The 14026-nt window shown below is 40.4% G+C and overlaps 1 protein-coding gene across 1 annotated transcript; it reads right to left on the reverse strand.

Annotated features, from left to right (window-relative positions):
* Positions 1-2333: 2333 nt before the first annotated feature.
* On the reverse strand, positions 2334-11329 carry gprin3 (GPRIN family member 3). The gene is made up of 2 exons (XM_036574994.1): positions 11234-11329; positions 2334-5389 (listed from the first exon to the last, which is right to left on the reverse strand). Exon 2 carries the CDS (start codon positions 5300-5302, stop codon positions 2948-2950), a length of 2355 nt encoding a protein of 784 aa, XP_036430887.1. The 5' UTR covers positions 5303-5389; positions 11234-11329; the 3' UTR covers positions 2334-2947.
* Between the last annotated feature and the right edge of the window lie 2697 nt (positions 11330-14026).

Raw genomic sequence — 14026 nt, forward strand, 5'->3', positions numbered from 1 at the left:
GGGAGCACAAGCATCATCATGACAACTAAACACGATTCTAACAAGATCTGTTGCCAATGATTTTTTAACATCCACATTATCAATAACGCTGATTACCTGTTGCTTGCATACCTACAATTAACACACATTATTTTTGTTTATATTCAAAGCTCAATGCTTGGGACTGCCTCATAGCACCGGCACATGTATATCCCCACTTCAAAACATCCTTAAAGGACCAGCTAATTTCAAACACTCTCCATCATTAATACACATCACAAAACGCTTCGTCAGGCAGTCTCTAGTATCATCCTGCGGGCTGAAATCTTCAAAAACAAAAACCACTGAAAAAAGAAACAGAGATCACTGAACAGGGGTAAGGGCCAGATGGAATTTGTGAGCGGCTCGGCGGTTGGCGAGCTCTGTTGCCGGCATTAATCTCTTCCAGAGTTAAACACGGCCTATGGTGAAGATCTAATCAAAGCTTTCAAACGGGCGCGAGACACAGTGCCAGCGAGAGGGAGGACATTAAATATTGAAACAAGGGCTAATTAAGAGATGAGATGAAGGGAAATGAAAGAAAATGAAGCTGGAGGAATGGTGGAATGAAGGGAGGGAGGCAAAAGAGACAGAGACAGGGAACTGCATGCAGAGACGGGAAGAGGGAAAAGCCCTTCTGCCAAATTCAATATCTATGTTTTTCTCCTAGAAGTCAAGACCTCCAAAAATAGATCTGAGATGAGGCTCACGATGGTATGTTTTCCATCTTCAGCTGAAATGGCACCATTAGTCACATCAGTGAATGCATATAGCGCTCAACAATAACAAAAATTGTTTACATGATAATGGACACATCATCCTTCACTCTGGAATTAAAATGGACATTTTTACCCTGTTGATTCATGTCTCAGGTCATATTATATGATATATATGATATCATTCATCATATCATTATTCAGCCTCTTTCTGCTGGCCCCCCTAGTGACCATTCCACCAACACAGATATCTTTAACATAATCAAATAAAACATTTTCCCCGTAACTCTGTTATCTCATTTACTAGGACACTGTTGTTTCTCTGTCTGTGAAATGCTGTGAGTGTACTGAACTGCTAGCAAGCAATGAGGGGTAAAAGGGAAGCAGTGAGAATCCACCGCTGTGAAAACTATTCACACTTCTCCACAAAGACAGCCATGCCGAGATAAAATGGACAATTGCAGCTTTCTTCACATCAAACAATGGACAACGGCAACAAAAGCTAGCCTTCAAACACAATAAAAGCACTTTCATAAATGTCGACTTGCTTGCTCGCCTACCAAACTGAACATCTAGGTCACTTGCGTTGTGGTAAATCATAAATGTTTCCATCGCCATATATTATATTAATGTTTCTGAAGAAAAAAATGTACAGTGCAAAATCTTGGGGACCTCCAAAACAGGCGGAAATTACATATTATAGCTACTGTGAAAATGGTTGAGTTTTGATTACATCACTCTGCACCAGCAGGCAGGGAAAAAGATACTAGCCAATAATATTATGTTTAATATCACTCACCCAAACTTATCACTGACAGAGAATGCCCAGCTAGTTTAGAGACCTTCCCTGATAGCGTGTCCGACTCTAATGCTACGTTCACATTACAAGCCTCATTGCTGAAATCTGATATTTTGCTCAAATCCGATCTCTCTGACATGATGGTTCACACTGGTTTAGGTAAGTGATTCAAATCTGTCATTAACGTGAACGAAAAGACCCACATGCGCACATCCTACTCAGTTACGCCACATGAATGAATCACGTGCATCATCAGCAAACAAACAAACGGTCAGAACAAGACTTCGCTGCGAAGATAATTAACTCTGATCAGCTCTCAGCTGTTCATTATTATAGCGAGACGTAGGCGAAAAAGGTAAGATGTGTTTGTTTTTTCACTGTTTACGGCTTTAACTTCTGTTAAAGCTGCCACGGTAATGCTGAATGTTTCCACTGGTGCACACGCAGTGGAAAAAAAGCACATGAATTCCGATCTGAGTGTTCACATTAAGGTCACATGACCATGAATCGGATACGTTTCCAATTTAGGACCACATATGAAAGTGTCCACACAGCCCTGAAAACATCGGATTTGAGTCACTTTAACCTGGAAATGTGAACGTAGGCTAACATACAATATGGTATCGAAGCAATATGCATTAAGCTTTCCATTTCACTTTGACTTCAAACGAAGTGTGTACATATTAAAACAAAGCACAAACACAAGGCGAAAAGGCACTGCTTATGGAAAAGTTGAATACATCGAGAGTAAATAGTATTCTCCTGAAGATTTTAATATAAAATCAGGGATAACACTGCGGTTGAATGGCACAGGCTTAGTTTACTTTATGCATAACAACAAGCACAACATATTGTGGATTTTTTTACTCTATCAAGTCTAAGTAATTGTAATGAATCTCTGAAACTTTGAGAACCCATGAAATGCTAAAAATGGGGGCCAGTCCACTGTCAGAAATGCAAAACAAATATTTACCAAACACTTTACTGTACTGAGAGTACAATAAGAATTAAACTGCACAAAGTTTTTGTGAAACTTTGTGGAAAATAATGTATAATTAGTATGCTTACATCTGATAATAATCAGTGCAATGCATAAATGTGGATTCCACAATGTGAGGTTAATAGCTGGCCATTTGAACAAATATACATGCACATAACTAAATTTGTTCCATTATCAACACTGTATTAAGTATCATTATTGCCATTTCACTCTAAATACTGCTAATGACTTGACTCTCCACGTAAATAGCTTTTTTAGTCTCTAAAAATATTTCCTCTAACACTGTTTTCCACCTTCTAACACTCATATCACCAATAGGGTTTAAATGCCACAAATCCGTCATCAGGAACGGGGGTAGTTCTGTCATGCTTTGCACTAGAACAATCTTGTGGGACCACGATTACTTAGCAGTTCTCACTCCAACACCGATGAGGGGGGTGGGCGTACGCAACAGTTGGGTCGTCGGACATTTTGGAACATGGACCTGAACACGTTAGCCTGCCTCCGCTTGCTTTTCCTCCCCGATGGCGAGTCAGATGCTCCACCTGACATGGATTTCCTGAACACCGTCTGAGCGATAATCTTTTTCTCATGCTCCTTGATTTTGCACTGGAGGTGACTCTGGATAGCAAAGCCGAGTGACTCGGGGTCCAGCGATGCGCCATACACCTCCCACGTCATGCCTTGCTCGTCCCATACCACGTCATGGACACTCTTCTTGGTCTGCTTAGCTGCCTTCTCCTCCTCCTTTTTATTCCTCTCTGGCTCCAACTTGGAACCACTCTGCTTTGAAGATGCCGCTGTAGCTTTAGCTTTGTCTGTCGGCTGCTCTGTTTTCTTCTTGTCCTCTGATGTGGAGCATGGAAGCTTGGAAGATGGAGCAGGAGCTGCTTTTGCAGCCTCTGTTTTGGCCTTGTTGTCTTCTACATGAGGAATGGTTTCCTGCGGAGGGGGCTCAGGCTGTGAAAGGGGGGATTTAGCAGCAGGAGACTTGGCAGGTTGCTCTGACTGAGCACTTGTGTCAGACAGAACTCGACAGGCCTGATCAGATGCTGTGGTCGGCATCTCACAAAGGCCTTTCCCCATGGAGTCCTGATTCGACGAGTCTGAAGTAGAAAGCACAGGGGAGGCTTTGTAGCCCTGACTGTGGCAGCTAGCCTCAGCTGAAGGCTTGTTTTGGCTGACTGTCTCTATATTGATCTGATAAACTGGTTGAAGGGGCGGATATCCTTTCTGGGCACTGAGCGGAGGAGGCCCAGGCTCTTTGGGTTTGGCTCCAAGCCTAGACTCCTGTTGTAGAGCAGCATCAGTGTGTACCGAAACAGTGCCAGGTTGAGGAACCTTCTCTGATAAGGCCATTATAGACTGACCACATGAACTAACTGACGTGCCCATCAGAATCTGTGAGGGAACAAGTGAAGGAACTTCTGCATTATCCATTTTATAAACCACTGCAAGGCTCTCTGTTTCATCCGTCTGAGAAGAGATGCACGCCTGGTTGGGTTGGTGCGTAAAAAGGCTGGGACTTGTTGCCACAGCTCGACTGCAGACCGCAGCCACGGCCTGCACTTCCACGTCTTGGTGTTGTTTACAGGGTGAGGAGCCACAATCTGCTGCTGACGTCATGGTGGAAGCCTCACGGTATAGCTTACAGTGTGTCTTCTTGTTTTCCTCCGAGGCAGAGCCTTGTGTTTGAACTGCTTCGTCAGTCAGTTGAGTATAAGAGGAGGTGTCAGGGGAGAGCGGGATACTGTTTACTGGGATTGTGTTGTGGACAGCAGAAATTTGTGATGTCACAAGGGGTTCTGCTCTGTTTTCTGGGCATTCTGATTTGTAGATGTGACCTGTCTCTTTAACAGATGTGGGCTGTGTCTTGTCTGATTGTTGAGTAACACCTGTCTCAGGTTTCTCATTGATATATGTTGGCTGAGAGGTCTCTGCTGATTTTGAAACTTCTGTTGTAAACACCTTGGAGGAAACTGCTCCTTGGGCTTTCACGGTTGAATCTGGTGGTGGTTGCTTCAGCAGATCCAAGCTGGTTGTCAGAGCTTGGTCTGATTTCATAGCGCAACTTGAATCTTTCAATTCAGGTAAGTGGGAAGTGTCCTCGTTTAAGTTTCTAGAGCTGGTAAGTGCATTCTGTTGGGGTGACACCGCAGCACAGCCCGTCAGCTTTGGGTCACTAGTGTGGCTTAGCTTTTGATTGTGCATTGTACCCGTACAAGAAATGGTTTCCTCAGTCACTGATGCTCTACTCTGTACTTTGTCCTCACACCCCTCCCTTTTGGTTGCCATTTTTGCACCATTGCCATTCGTCTCCTTGTCAACTTTAGGCGACGTAACTACAGATGACGGGCTAGTCACACACACATCCTCCCTTTTGGCAGAAAGGGCTGATAACGGTCTTGAATTAGCATTGCCATCCTTGTGACTTTCCTCAGCATTGTTCTCACATTGACCCGTCTTGATGTTTGCACGATCCTGGGCCCCAGGGTTCTTATGACCTCCACTGTCAGATGAAGGAGAGTTGGATGTCCCTTCCAAGAGCTTTTCTCCAAGATTTGTGGGACCTTTACTGGGGGACTTTAAATGCATATTATCCTGATCAGGTTTTGTTTTTTGAGCAGAGGAGTGACTGCGCTTCACATTTAAGTTTGATTCCTGGTCCCAGTTGGCATTTGTCTCTTTGTTACCCAAAGTATCTATACCAGACAGTTGTGGGACCATTTGAACAGTAACAGTCCGTTTGGGGTTAGGGACAGTTCCCATTCTGAGTCCAGCTGTATCACTTAAGTTGTTGGTATTCCAAAATCAGTGTGGATATCCTGGAAGCCTAACTGTCCCTCCAAAGCTTCCCTAAGGCATAGAGATAGAAATTAGTTCAGATACAAAAGTAAAAATGGATGTTACAAGATTAAGAGAAAACTTTGAGCTACACAAAGATTTTCTGACCATATTAAAAGGTTAAAAGCTAAATCATTTACAAATGTACTGTTGGACTTATAAATGGCCAAGAGCGTCGCAATCTCAAGAATACATTTTCATGACATAAATGGAAAAAACAAAGAGTAAGAGAAAAGCAGGTCTCAGGTTTGTGCTGCAGTGAGCTACTTTCACTGAATGTTTGAGATCATTTTTCAAAATCTGTGTACGATTATGTACAAGAATGATAAATGAGAAGAATTCACTTAAAACATTAGAGTGTATATACATATATATATATGTATATATACACATAAAATGAATCCATAAAGCAAGAACCACTTCTAACAGTCTAATTCTTTATTCTAACTGATGTAGACATTAAACGATCTCAACTTAAACACATACTTTATGAAAATTTCTCAGGTCAACTGTAATAATTTTAGACAGCACTGAAAAATATGATACACACAGACACATACAAACACATGCAGGCCACTTAGTAACACACAGACATACCAGTTACTGATCAAAGCATAGTATAGACTGTGGTACGTCAAGATAGAAGAGTGAAAGCAAAGAAACAGGTCAAGTAAAGCAACCATGCTGAACAACACAGGAACTAAAGAGGATGCAGACATTTGAGAAGGCTCTCCTCAAACAAGAATAGAAAAGACAGCTTGTAACTTCAACCTTTTTGCAAGTCCTGGGTATAAGTTATACAGTCCTGATCTCCTTAAACCTTCATATAAACTGATCCATAACCTGGATTTGGGCATGGCATAAGCCAAACACACGCTGTAACGTCAGCATCTGTAACCAGCCTTTTTATGCCTCTCCGAGAGTAATTAGTAAGGCATAACAAGCTATGTCCTTTAATCTGGGTATTTTTTCTTTGCTTTATTTTTTTGTCTGGTCATTTTGCAATGGACACTGGAGCACAGGAGAGAACAAGCACAGTGATAATGTGTGAGTTGAGCCTTAAACTCAAATAAAAGAATACAATAACAGCTCAGTAAAAGTTGTCACTAGTTTTATGCAGTATCTTTATTATGTAGTATCTTTGAAATTTGGCTATGAAACTGGCCATGGAACTTTTCGGGTGTGAGCGTTTGTAGCCTGTTTGAAACAGGAGCTGAGACATGTTTTTACTTGTGCTTTTCCCAAGACCCGAAGTCACATTTTCTGATGTTTACAAATTGACCCTGTGGTCTGAAGAGGTCCTATGTACTATAGCTTGCTTTCTGTAGAGGCATTAAATCTGCCTGTGGCACCCAGCATGTTTAACCAACACAGCCATGTTTTTAGAACACTTTCATCTATGTTAGGTACAATAAAAGTGGTCTTAAAGTAGAACATCACATCACCCAACATGTTTGGTCAGGTTAGTTAAAGGTCAGTTATGTTCATGTTTGCGAATACAAGTTTTGCCATTGTTTATATGAAAAAATGAATGAATGACATTTTTGCAACAAGCAAAAAATATAAAATTTAAATAGCCACTAAATGTGTTTTTAGCATCACTGTGGACTGTAGCCACGGTAACACAGTTAACCTTCACTGGGCACAGGCTTAATCACAGGTGACTTCAGGTAATATGTCCAAAGCTCAATTCTGAATTTTGTGGTTTCAGTTAGAGTGAAATAACCTGGTAAAACACTGACACGGTTCAGGTAACATTGGGAATAACCCACAATGAATGGTTACACTGTTAGTTACAGAGAAATCAAAATGCATTTTTAATAGTTTATGCAAAATGCAGAATCCTTTGTGTCACAAAGCAAACTCATCCTGACATACATTTTGTCACACATACAGGCTTTTATATGTACAGAATATTGTGGTTGGCTTAATACTTACATATGGATCATTCTATTGAATTGGTACAAAGTCAGAGTGTGGTCTTTCGGTCTTTCAATAGACTTTAGACTAAAATTAATTTGCTTTGAATGACCATATGCCGTAATTATGCTTATTTCATTAAAACAAATGATTGAACATTTCATTTTGTCCCTACCAAAACAATCATAACGCTACCAAAACTGTTTCGGTGGTGACAATTTGAGCTAATTTGAGCATAACTCAAAAACGCTACATGACTAGCAAACACAGCTTTGAACAGTTTTGCACACGTAAAATCATAATATTGTTCATCAAAACAAAAAAATTGACTTAATTGCAACAAAATGTGTTCATATTTGGATCCCATCAATGGGATCTAACTGATGTTGGGTTTTACTGTATTTATGTTTATTTGTCTTATTTTAATGCTATATAATGACAAAAACACACTTAACCCCACAACTTACTCCCAAGATAAATTTTTTCAAACCATTTTCTTGGCTGCCTTAGGCCTTTGCACATTACTATACACATGATAATATGAATCATCTTTTGCTCTCCATGCTAGACATCAAATCTGCTTTTTTCTTTGTTGCTTAGTGTCACACAATTCATCTTTGACTTTTGCAATCAACCCCTAGCAAAACAAATCCCTGGAGAGCTGACAGACTGAAAAATCCCCTTCTAGCAGGCAGTTACACTCACTTCTGCTAAGGACGGACTACTGCTGAGAGGGAACCTTGCTGGTTTTCTCATCTAGGTAAGAATAATGGATTATTATACCAGCTTTACTTTAATGAAGCTCTTTTCTATCACACTTCACAGAAACAGTAAATCACACCATAGCATTTTGCTTATCTATTTATTGATTCTTTCTATTTCAAGAGCTTCCTGTCAAACCTTTGGCTGACTGCCCAATGCCTTGGCCAGAAAAAGACCTGCTCAGATGGTCGCACAAAGCCTCTAAATAACAAACATTATTACACCACGTTTATCATGAATAATGTATTTTCCTTTGGTGGAAATAAATTGCATGCTTGGTAATAGCTGTTATGTCTCCTAGCACAAATAATGACCACACGTGCATATAGGGCATAAAAACGCATACCTCATCTATAAAATTGGACAACACTCAATTTTTCCATGATAATAAACACTGAATCAAAAATGGAACACACCAGTGGACAGACAGAACAAGATTTAGTGCTCACAGTACTGAGCAATGCATTTCATCTCTGATTTCTAAAAGCTGCAGCCAGAACTATTTGTCTTTATTACTCTTGAAGGGACTCTGATGGCATAAGCTGGGCTCTCGGAGGTCCCTGCCTAAAATGTATGGGAAAATACTGTGTGAAATACTGTTCAATCTGGGCAGTATTTCATAATAATACTGCACATCACATCTTTATTTTAAGGGAAGCAGGCAGAATACAGAAACCTTAGCCACTGTAATTACTCTAAATATAATTCTGGTACATCACACAGTTCAAAAGTTTGGAAGCACTTAATAATCATCATAATGTAGATGGAATTGTTATAAACTAGACACCAAAACTTAAGTGGTATATTAAACAATAACCTGTCATTGTCTATTATAGTCATTTCTTGATATGAAATGACTATGAATAGCTGGTTGATCCATAAGATTTGGTCACTGCTTTTTTAATATGAGGCATTCTGGATATTCATTTTATTTGGGTTCAGCTCGATGCTATACAGCTTTAATGGAATAATACAGCTCCCATGCAAAAAATATGGGCCAAGCCCAAAAATGGCAACACATTAAGCTTTAATTGTCTTTACAACAAATCACTAAACATACAGATGAAGTAACGTAGTATGAGATAGCTTTTCCCTTGGCTTCTTTAAATGTTTAAGTTTTGTGGTTAAACTTGCTGACAGTCTTTTACAGAAAGAAGAGTCAATACTGTTCCACTCAGCACTGATGGCTTCAAACAGTTAAAAAACACAGGCAAGCTAGTTTGTGTTTAATGTGAGACCAAATATTCAATTAGGGACTCACAGCAGGCTAAAACCATCAGTGAAAACTACTATATTTTGGGTTTGGCCCATTTGTTTTACATGGGAATGTATTTATACAGAGTTGGGCAGAATACTTTATAAAAGTAGTGCTGGCTAAATACTGAATACGCTGTCTGAAATGTATTCAGTAATGTATTCGAAAACAATACACAAAAAAGTAAATTATTTAGAATACATCCCGAATACATACTGATAAACGATAAAATACATGAAAAAAACTCTGCTGTAATTTTGATGTATTTCACGCTGTTCCTCACTGTTGCTGGTTGGCAGTTTTGTTCATGTAATTCTCCTGATAATATGTTTCAGGAAAAATGTAATTACTCAAATTTATAGAAAAATTAATACAAAATTCTCAACGTTATTTCAGCTCTCATCGCTTGCTTCAAGCTACTGCTGCTCCCACAATCCCACTGCCATCTCAGACCCAATTCGCCATATCCCCATAACAAAGTATGCAAATGTGTCTATAAAGTGAGCAGCTGTGTGATTTTCAGTGGATGATATGTATGTAACTTGTCACTGAACGCATACACAAGTCCAGTATAATGCCAAAGCTAAGCTTATCACTCGAGAATATGTCCACTGCTCAGTTCAGTTCTCCCTCAAAAGAGTTTACTAACACTCAGATTTATAACTGGCTCATCACAGTGATTTATCAGTCTACTCAGGCTTGAGGACGTGCTAATTTTGAGCTCTTCTTTAGAGAAAGCCTTTATATTCTGTGTGCTGATTTGAAAAAAAGGACTTAACAAGCAGTGATGATGTTTCTTTGAAAGATGGTATTTATTCAAAAATTAGTGGGTAAATATTCTAGAGGTATTCTTCCTAAAATGTAAAGGATAACTTTATTCTGAAGACTTCATTTACAATGTGACTTGGACTGAATACAGATACTTAATTTCCATATTCAGAATATGTTTGCCCGACAATACTCGCATGCCATTACATCCCAACCATGAATATGTGTATATATACACCCACAAAATATCCAGATACCCCTTTTAATTACTGAATTCAGCTATTTAGAGGTTCACCCATTACAGATGATCAACTGTGCAAACAGCTTGTATAATTAGTTCAAAATCCATGTAAAGGCATTGCCAAGAAAATGTGATGCTCTGGATCAGCCGCACATGAGCCTCAGGTCGCCAATGCCAAGCGCTGGCTAGAGGGACATAAAGCCTCCCAGCACTGGGCTGTAGAGCAGTGCACCTGTGTTCTCTGGAGTGATGCTGCTCCATTCAGTACCTCTGTGATGATCTGGAGTGGAGAACTGATCATCCAACATCTGTACCTGACCTCACAAATGCTCCTTTGCCTGAATGCGGTCAAATCCTCACAGCAACGTTCCATCATCTAGTGTAAAGCCTTCCCAGAAGAGTAGAGGCTGTTACTGCAGCAAAGGAGGACAAACTCTCTATTAAGACCGCTGATATCAGAAGAAAGGCTGGATGAGCTGGTATCTACAAAGGGCTGGATATACATGTCACAGCTATAGATACAGACAGTCTTCATGGCTATATGTCACAAAGAAAAGAAAACTTGGTTTGTTCTTTGAAAAGACAGGTAGCAAATTAGGGGCTACACAGACTGACTGGACAGAGCCAGGCGGAATAACGGATAATTAGACTGGATCAGTTTAGGTCACTTAAAACGTGCATGAGCTGCATTATGAGGTGGAAAGATGAACTGGGAAAGACTAACCTGAAGGTTTACTGTTAAAAAACAACGCCAACATTCAGCTCGACCATCTTTTACAGTGAATTCCTCTACCAGCCCACAGCCTATCGATGACCTTGCGAGAAAACGAAGCGTTTGGTGGCCTCTCAGTTCCCAACGTGCGAGAAACACAAGGAAAAAAGCAGAAACACACATCAATAAAAACCTTACCTGCTTCGTCTTTGTCTTACATCCTTCACGGTCTCGGGTTACAACAGCGCAGCTCGTCCTCTCCACACACATCCACACGCGCTCTCTCTCTCTCTCTCTCTCTCTCTCTCGTTCTCTCACCACTGAATTTTCATCCGACCGTTAGTGACGTGCAAGCCACGCCCTCTAGAGCGCGCCAAAAATCCAAGGGACAGTGGCGGGAAACAAAAAAATCCTAATTATTTTATTAAAATAATTACGGCTTGACCACCGCAGTCCACAGGAAATAAAGCTAATAAAAGGAACATGAATTTTAAAAAAGCATCTCTGCAGCGCTCAAATAACAGGGCTCAGTGCAGGAGATGAGCGGTAGCATGTTTAAGCAGCCGGCCTTCATTGCAGTGCTGCACATGCACAAGTCACTGCAGCACACAGAGCCAAAACAATTCACCTGCATTTACACAGACTGTCCACTTCATTAAGTACACCGCCCTGTATCTACACTTACTGTCCATTTTATCAGTTCCAGTTACCATACAGGTGCACTTTGTAGCTCTACAATTACAGACTGTAGTCCATCTGTTTCTCTGCGTACTTTGTTTCACCCTGTACTTCAGTGGTCAGGACCCCAGGACCACCACAGAGCAGATATTATTTGGGCGGTGGGTCATTCTCAGGACTGCAATGACCCTGACGTGGCGATGTGTTAGTGTGTGTTGTGCTGGTATGAGTGGATCAGACACAGCAGTGGTGCTGCAGTTGTCAAACACTGTGTCCACTCACTGTCCACTCTATTAGACACTCCTACCTTGTTGGTCCACCTTGTAGATGTAAAGTCATGGATAATAGGTCATCTGTTGCTGCGCAGTTTGTGTTGGTCATCCTCTAGTCCTTCATCAGTGGTCACTGGACGCTGTTGGCTGGGTATTTTTGGTCGGTGGAATATTCTCAGTCCAGCAGTGACACTGAGGAGTTTCAAACTTCAGCAATATTGCTCTGTCTGATACACTTGTACCAGCGCAACACTGAGAATGAACCACCACCCAAAAAATATTTGCTCTGTGGTGGTCCTGTCAGGGTTCTGACCATTGAAGAACAGGGTGAGCACAGTCTGTAACTGCAGAACTACCAAGTGTGCCTATATAGTGAGTAAAGTGGTAAATGATAAAATGGACAATGAGTGTAGAAACAAGGAGGTGTAAATGAAGTGAAGCGTAACGCCCAGGTTAACATAACTGCTTGAGACATTTCGCTGACATACACCTTACAGTCTTAGTGTCACCAAACTCATCACCATTATGTGTTCTTCTTTGAGAAGATAAGGTAAAAAGGTATGTTTTAATTTTTTCAGTTCACTGATACCAGCTTCTGCCATGTTTCGTAGCTACGGAAGGACATAAAAACAGAAACACTTGGTCACTCTCAATCATAATTTAGCGCACTTTTTCTTTTGTATATCATCATATAAACCATTATATAAACCAGAGGTGTCAAACTCAGGTCCTGCTGGGCCACAGCTCTGCAGAGATTAGTGATTTCCGTCTTCTAACACTCTAACTAATGAAGATCTTGCTAATTAACTGACCATTTGTATCTGGTGTTTCACTGAGTCAAGACTGATACATGTGGTATAAACCTTTCTGCAAAGTTTGATGATTCTATTCAATATCTGGCCTGTCCTTGAAACTTGGCTAGTGTCAGGAAAAAAGTCTCTAACAGAGTGAAGAAGAAACACTGAGAGGAGCAGCTTTACACCTACTTTTACTTGTGGAAGGTATATTTTCGGCAGCCTGCCTTCATCACACTGCTGCAGGTGTCCAGGCTGATGCAGGTCTACAGCTCCTACTGAACAAAATCAATGCACAGTCTTTTTCCAATATTTTGTTCTGTATTAATTATAATACACACAAATTCAAATTGATCTTCAGTCTTCAGTTGATTTTCTCTTGATGTTCTTTTGCCTTTATTACAGTTTCCATTCTTTCCAGAGACTCGCTTTCAGTTTTTCAAAGAAATCTGCAGACACACCTCCAAAGTTCAGTACTAGAAGTTGGTTGCATATTCTGCTTCTGACAATACCAAACACATTCATTGATGTTGAGGTCTGGACTCTGGGGTAGTCAGTCTATTTTTCTGAGAACACCAGTAGCTTCTATGTCCTTTCTTTTTCTCTATTTCCGTTTCTCAGTAAGGGCTACTTAACAGCTACACATCCTTTCAGAGCCGTAGTGTTGAGTTGTCTTCTTACAGTAGAAGGATGGACAGACACACCTGTGGATTGTTCTTTTTTTATATCTGAAGCAAAAGTGGAGCTTGATTTTCTCCTCTCTCTCAAAGATGAAAGCTTTAAGCAGTGTTTATCTGATGGAGACAGTTTCGGTGTCCCATTTTCTCTGTATCTTTTAATCATCATTATTTTGAACAGTTTTAGAAACTCATGTTTCTCTTTCCTTTTTTCCCTTCATTGTGCAAGTGGATTATCTTACACCTAATCTCCTCAGTAAATCGCTCCTGAAACATGAATAACGTACAATTAATGTTTGTTTTAGCTTGAAATTAAATAAATGAAGGGGTTTCTGCACAGCACTGTGCTTCTGTATTTATGGGGTATTTCCATTGCCTTCTTTATGACCATTGTTAAAAGTTTTAGCCTTGTTTTAAAGCCTTGTTTTGTGTGTGTGTGTGTGTGTGTGTGTGTGTGTGTGTGTGTGTGTGTGTGTGCGTGTGTGTGTTTGTGTGTGTATGTAGGAAACAGGAAGGCATTACATAGGCCTGAGACAATAAAAGACAGAGAAAGAGCATTCTGAGCTCTTG

This window comes from Colossoma macropomum, unplaced genomic scaffold, assembly GCF_904425465.1.
Source record: "Colossoma macropomum unplaced genomic scaffold, Colossoma_macropomum, whole genome shotgun sequence".
NCBI classification, from domain to species: domain Eukaryota; kingdom Metazoa; phylum Chordata; class Actinopteri; order Characiformes; family Serrasalmidae; genus Colossoma; species Colossoma macropomum.